This window comes from Abramis brama, assembly GCF_963993115.1.
Source record: "Abramis brama genome assembly, chromosome: 10".
NCBI lineage: Eukaryota > Metazoa > Chordata > Actinopteri > Cypriniformes > Leuciscidae > Abramis > Abramis brama.
The window spans coordinates 2,052,005-2,058,624 of NC_139972.1; the positions used below are offsets into that span (position 1 = coordinate 2,052,005).

General features: G+C 39.1%; 1 protein-coding gene across 2 annotated transcripts; it reads left to right on the forward strand.

Annotated features, from left to right (window-relative positions):
• Window positions 1-1,387: 1,387 nt before the first annotated feature.
• On the forward strand, window positions 1,388-4,455 carry LOC311091391 (putative nuclease HARBI1). Of its 2 annotated transcripts, none has more exons than XM_084127342.1 (5): window positions 1,388-1,461; window positions 1,549-1,725; window positions 1,816-1,877; window positions 3,477-3,588; window positions 3,683-4,455. In XM_084127342.1, exons 1-5 carry the CDS (start codon window positions 1,398-1,400, stop codon window positions 4,051-4,053), a joined length of 786 nt encoding a protein of 261 aa, XP_083983468.1. In that variant the 5' UTR covers window positions 1,388-1,397; the 3' UTR covers window positions 4,054-4,455. The 2 variants fall into 2 exon arrangements, with proteins under 2 accessions (XP_083983468.1, XP_083983469.1); XM_084127343.1 differs by lacking the exons at window positions 3,477-3,588; window positions 3,683-4,455 and adding exons at window positions 1,960-2,046; window positions 2,134-2,271.
• Window positions 4,456-6,620: the final 2,165 nt, after the last annotated feature.

The following is a 6,620-nucleotide window of genomic DNA, read 5'->3' on the forward strand; positions in this document are numbered from 1 at the left end:
ATATTTACCACCAATTGTCATGGTATGGGGAAAATTTTAGTTTTTTTAAACTTGAAACCAATTTTACTGGATTCCTTGACCCCAAAAATGTACACTTTGACACCAAATTTGTCATTATAGATATGGGCTCTAGAGTATTTTCGGTGCATTGGCGGCCATTTTTGAAAAAACCTGTTTATTTCTGATACAAAGTGTGATCTCACTTGTGTCTTAGGATAAATTTATTTGTTTGACCCTAAGGTACTTCCATACCAAAGGGGACCTTTGCATCATGACTTGAAGTCAAAGGCCTATTTTTTGGGCTTAACCTCCCTACTAGAGGTAAAAGATATAATTAAGAAGAAAGGCAACACCGCCACAGTGATAAAGCAAAGAGAAAAAGCGTGGCTAAGTATTGCAGACCGCCTGAATGCGTAAGTAGTGCACAATTACACACTCACCGCTCCGCTGAAACATCACAATTACAATTCAAATATTTAATTCACATCTCCAAAAACGCAGTTGTACTGTAATTATGAAACGGTTACATTTTTTATTGAAATGCACTGCAGATATGAGTGAAATTGTGTAAAGTAACTCCATCACACTGTATAAAGCTATGATAAATTATTATTAAAGCCTTACATTATTATTTAACGTTACTACGCTCAGTACGGTTTAATCTTAGCCGTTGTACTCTGCTTCTTATGTTGTCCACCGTTTTTTTTTTTGTGTTTCTCCTGCTTTTATTAATGTAAAGCTGCTTTGACAGAATGAAACAATTGTGAAAAGTGCTATATAAATAAAATTTAATTGAATAAATAGATGAGCTATAATAATAATCACTTTAATTTATATAGTGCCTTTCAAAGGACCCAAGGTCGGTTGCTCACTGCACTGCAAAAATGTCTTTCTTACTTAGTATTTTTGTCTTGTTTTCAGTAAAAAAAAAATATCTAAAAAAAATCTTTAATATTTTCTTGAGCAAAATTACCTAGGAAAATAAGCAAAAAAATCTGCCAGTGAAACAAGAGAACTTTTCTAAAATTAAGTGTTTATGGAAAAAGTAAACTTATTTCAAGAGAATTTTTCTTATTATATTGACAGATTTTTTTTTTTTTTTTGCTTGTTTTAAGCACACATTTACTTAAAGTTTATATTTTTTGTCTAAACTATACTTATTTTGCTAGGTCATTTAGCAAATCAAGAAAATACATCTTTATTTAAGATTTTTTTTTTTGATATTTTTACTGAAAACAAGACAAAAATACCAAGTCATTTTTTGCAGTGTGACTCCATTAAATGTTCTTGTGATAAAGAATGTGTGTGTGTGTGTGTGTGTGTGTGTGTGTGTGTGTGTGTGTGTGTGTGTGTGTGTGTGTGTGTGTGTGTGTGTGCACATGTGATGTAGATTAAACATGAACGGGCCAAAACGGACATGGCAGCAGGTCAAAATCAAATACAAGAACATTCTGCAGAATGGTATGGTCCCTGACTAATATTTAACAAAGCACAAGCATATATTGTACCCAGAAGGTGCCTGCTCACACATTGTCTGTACTGTTTTAGCAGTGAAAAAGAATACCCACAGACAAGGCACGGGTGGTGGGTCACCAAAGGCTGACCTTACCCCAGCAGAGGACATGGCCTTGGAGCTAAATAAAGGCAGGCCCGTCTTAGAGGGGATCCCTGGGGGGAAAGAGACGAGCATAGGTTCCTCCCAAGATGCCACCCGCTTCATTCAAGGTATGTCCTTCCATCTCTACATGGGATACAACCACATTCATATTGAATCAATTTGGACTGTCTGACTTTGGTTTACCTATTGCCTTGCAGTGTCTGGCAGCACTGTGTTCCTGTTAGAGCCACCAGCACAAGCACCAGACGATGCTGATCCAGTGAGTACTCCATCAAAGGCATACTGTAGGCCTGGCATGTCTTGTCTACTAGCTTCAATATGAATCCGATTAAATGTGATAGGGTGAAAGCCCCAGTGCAGCAGCAACAGCACATGATGGAGACGATGATGAGGAGGAGACCATCTCTCTGGATTCCAGAAGGCATGAGGTATCATGTTAAGACTGTGAAAGTACTATTTACTCTACAATGGTGAGGAGTCCTCATCAAAATCAAAAAATCTAATTTCTTTTACAGGACCCAGATGCTATACAGTGGGAAAACCAGCCTGGCAACATAGTGCGTATTAATAAAAGGACACCACATCCTGCCAAATTCCAGCTGCGCTAATTGTATTGTGTTCACAGAGCTCACAAGCTATCAGAAAGTTGTATGGCAACCCCGGAGGTGGTCTATGTCCGCCAAATAGAACTGGCAGACATAGACATTCAGTACAAGAAGAAAAAGATGGAAAATCTTGCACTGGAGTCCGAAATAAAAAAGAGGACAATTAGGAAACTGGACCTTGAAATAAAAAAACTTGAGAGGGAGGTGAGATATGCCTTCAATGTACACTGTATGCTAACTGTAACACAAATGTATTAATCATTATTTTTCTTTCCTCCCCCAGCTCCAAGAAGATGACACAGCTCAAAATAAAAATTAGGTATATTCTCGTAAAGTCAAGTGAGCCATGACATATGAGCTCTTATTGTGAGCACACAGGACGGTGGCATCTTTCTAAGGTTTTTTTTATTTTCCCAGCAATCAGTACAACCAAGTCATCGTTATAAGGCACCGGCCTCTTTTGCCCACCCCCCCAGCACCAGGTGTGGCCACTAGCCTATATGAAGGCCCAAAATTGTGTGTTCCTTTCTGCTCTGACAATGGCATGCCCATTCTTGCGAGATGTGGTGGATGAAGAAGCACTTGTGCTGAGGAGAGCCTTCAGGCGAGAAAGGGTCTTCAGGGACCGGTTGGACCCACTGGCCTTCCCTGATGACCATCTATATGAAAGATACAGGTTTTCTGCAGATGGCATCAGGTATCTATGCAGACTACTGGGTCCCAGGATTAAGCACCGCACTGCACGGAGCCATGCACTGAGTGTGGAGCAAATGGTTTGTGTGGCCTTGCGCTTTTTTGCTAGTGGAGCCTTCCTGTACTCAGTGGGGGATGCAGAACAGCTGAACAAGGCCACAATTTGCCGCACAATAAGGAGTGTGTGTCTGGCTATCAAAGCATTAGCAGATGTCTTCATCTCCTTCCCTGGCCACAGAAGACTCTGTGACATCAAAGAGGAGTTCTATAGGATTGCAGGTAAGAGGATCTACAAATTACAGGACAACTGTTAACACATAGTAGGATACTCATTACTTTGCACAAATGACATTGGGGAAACCTGTCACACAGTGGACTGCACACACATAAGGATAAAAGCCCCCTCAGGTGCCCATGAGGCCGATTTTGTGAATAGGAAATCCTTTCACAGCATTAATGTTCAGGTGAATATAACTTTTTGATATTGTCCATTGACGAACACTCTGCATTGCCAGTGATGTGCATTGATTGGTGTAATATTCCTCATCTTATGATTTCAGATGGTCTGCAATGCTGACTGTGTGATCAGCAATGTTGTGGCAAAATGGCCTGGCTCAGTCCATGACTCCAGAATCTTTCGGGCCTCTGAAATCTATCAGTGCCTATCACAAGGTAAGCCACACAACCCCTATTTATAACCATCATGGCTGTGTCAAGAATATCACTGTGTTTATGAGGTAGTAATGATGAGATTTTGTGTTGACAGGTGAATTCTCTGGTGTGTTGCTGGGAGACAGGGGGTATGGCTGCCAGCCTTTTCTCCTGACACCTTTCACAGACCCCCAGGAAGCACAGCAGGCCTACAACCATGCCCATACCAGGACCAGGGCCAGAGTTGAAATGACCTTTGGCCTCCTGAAGGCACGCTTTCACTGCCTTCACAAATTAAGGGTCAGCCCTGTTAGGGCATGTGATATTACTGTGGCTTGTGCTGTCCTCCACAATGTGGCCTGCCTGAGGAAGGAGAGGGCCCCCAGAGTGCCACCAGCCATGGACTGGGACAATCCAGCAATCTTCCCTGATGACGACAGTGGTCGGCTGCTGAGGGACCAATATGTGTTGAATTATTTTAGTTAGTATGTGTGCTTTCAATTTTGGTTAAATATGTCCTGCGGTGGCAGAGGAATTTGGGTTTTTTTGGGTTCGTTTTTTTACGAATTTGGCCTCTTATGATGTTTGTGCGGTATACTGTGTGTAATACAAGGCTGCAGGGAGGCTACTGCATCCATTCATTTGTCTGTTCAGTTGATGTGTATGGATTTGTCCTGCATTTATTTTAGTGTGCAGACATGCAGGGTGTGTTATATACAGACCTTTGAATGTGTATGTATCATTTTGTATAATATGCTTTGATTCTGTGCTTTCCATCTTGTAGAGTCACTGTGACTTCAGTTTCGAAAGGAGCTGATGGTTTACCTGCTTTGTTTTGTCCTTATTCAATAAAGGAACATAATGTTACACATTGTGTTTTTATATTCATATGGAATGTGTATTTGTGTATTTGTTTATATGACAGAGTACTAGGGCCACACTGAGGAAAAAGGATAAAGTCATAAATTTATGAGGCTGGTTCTTTCTGCAGAAAAGCTACATATTCTTTTTACAGTTTTGATACTTATGACAATGTGATACTTAATATTCTGGCACATCAGCATGTCTTTGTTTATGAAACCATACTGAAGTACAATTTCACGAAATGCCCCACATCTGTCATTTTAACAACTGTCCTCCTTTAAAACAACTGGTTACAATATTATGACTTGTCTTTTTTTTCCCTCTGTGGCCCTAATATTCTATCATTTTATATATAGCCTTATAGTCTATGGGAAACTGTAAATTATCTAATGATAGCAACATCATCTAAAAATCATTATTTATCCAAAATGATTGAAATTAATGATCACAAACGTTTAAATAATGACAGTGGGTCTAGTTATATGTGATAACAATGTATAGTGAGCAGTGAAATAACTATTGGTTTCCATTTGTGGTGACTGCTGACTGACATTAGGGATGAGATTAAATAGATCCTGGAATTTAGCCTGGTCTGGAGCAGGCTAGCTCCACAGAATAAATCTCCATGGTAATTTATACCATAACATATCCTCCTGCCCCCTATCCAGCTTTAGTGCAACCGGATTACGGATCAATTGAGCCAGGATCACCAAGATATCCTGGCTTAATCCCTTATCCTAGTTTTGTGCAACAGGCCCCTGATATCTGGGACGTTTACTGAAATCATGATGTTGAACCACTGATTGGAAACTAAAGATTGGTAAAGGTTGGATTTAATTGATTCCTCCTCATTAGAGAGAAACACATGTGCATCTGCTGCTCCTCTGGGTTTTGCACGCTTGTTCTCTGCGTTTGATTTGTGTTGTTACTGACGGCAATGAGACACATTCATTAAAAAGTGATTAAAGTTTTCCCTTTTTCTACATTCTTAATAAGTGCATCTTGCTTTAGTAATATTTATTAGGAGTTTCCTGATTAAAAGTTCCAACAATATTTACACTTCACACACAGTGTCACAGACACTCATTTTCATGGACTTTTAGTCATGTTCAGTCACGTGTTCCTTTGTTCAGTTTTCCCGCCACTAATCAGTTGTCATGGTTACTGATTAATTGTCACAGGTGTTTATGGTTTGGCCCTCATCAACCTCTTCAGTTGTCTTATTGGGCAAATTTGAGAGGACCGAGTGAGGATCATCCAACAAGAAAAGTAATGATTCCTAGTTGGGAACATGAGAAGAGAGAGTGTAATAGTTTTGGATGGAGTGTGGGGAAATTAGTTAGAGAAATGAGATTGGGGGAGGTTGGATATGCTCCAATAATTCCTTTATCTCCAGTACCAATATGGGTTATGTCCCAACCAGAAGTAGATTTAAGTTTATTAGAAAAAAGACAAAGGGAGGGTTCATATGAAACAGAAGTATATAATGTAAGGGAGTATATTGGGTCGAGATATGGGGAATATATGCACATTTTTACAGATGCTTCAAAAGATTCAAAAACTGATCATGTGGGTTCTGCATTTATTATTCCAAAGATTAAAGTGTATAAGAATAAAAGGATATCAGATTGTTTATCGGTGTATACTGGAGAGATGTTTGCAATAATTATGGCAATAAGGTGGATTAGGGAAGTTAAAATATCTAAGGCAGTAATTTGTTTAGATTGTAGTTCAGCTCTAATAAGTTTGAAGGAGATGAAGTCAGAAACAAGACAGGATATGGTAATAAAGATAATTCAAGAATTATATTCAATCACACAAGCTAGTTTGGAGGTACAGTTTTTGTGGGTTCCAGCTCATATTGGGTTGAGAGCTAATGAGGAGGCTGATGCATTAGCAAAAAAGGCAATAGAACGAGAAATAGTAGATATACAGATTTTATTTAGTAGGTCAGAAATTAAGTCAATTATTAAAAAGAATATTATGAAAAAATGGCAGCTATATTGGGATAATGAAATAAAAGGTAGACATATGCATCAAATACAGTCAACAGTGGGTAAGGGAAGAATATCAGGTAGGCGTAGGTATGAGGAGAATATGATTACAAGATTGATATTGGGGCATACAAGATTGAATAGCACATTGCACTTAATAAGTAAGCATCCAACAGGTTTATGTGAGGTATGTGA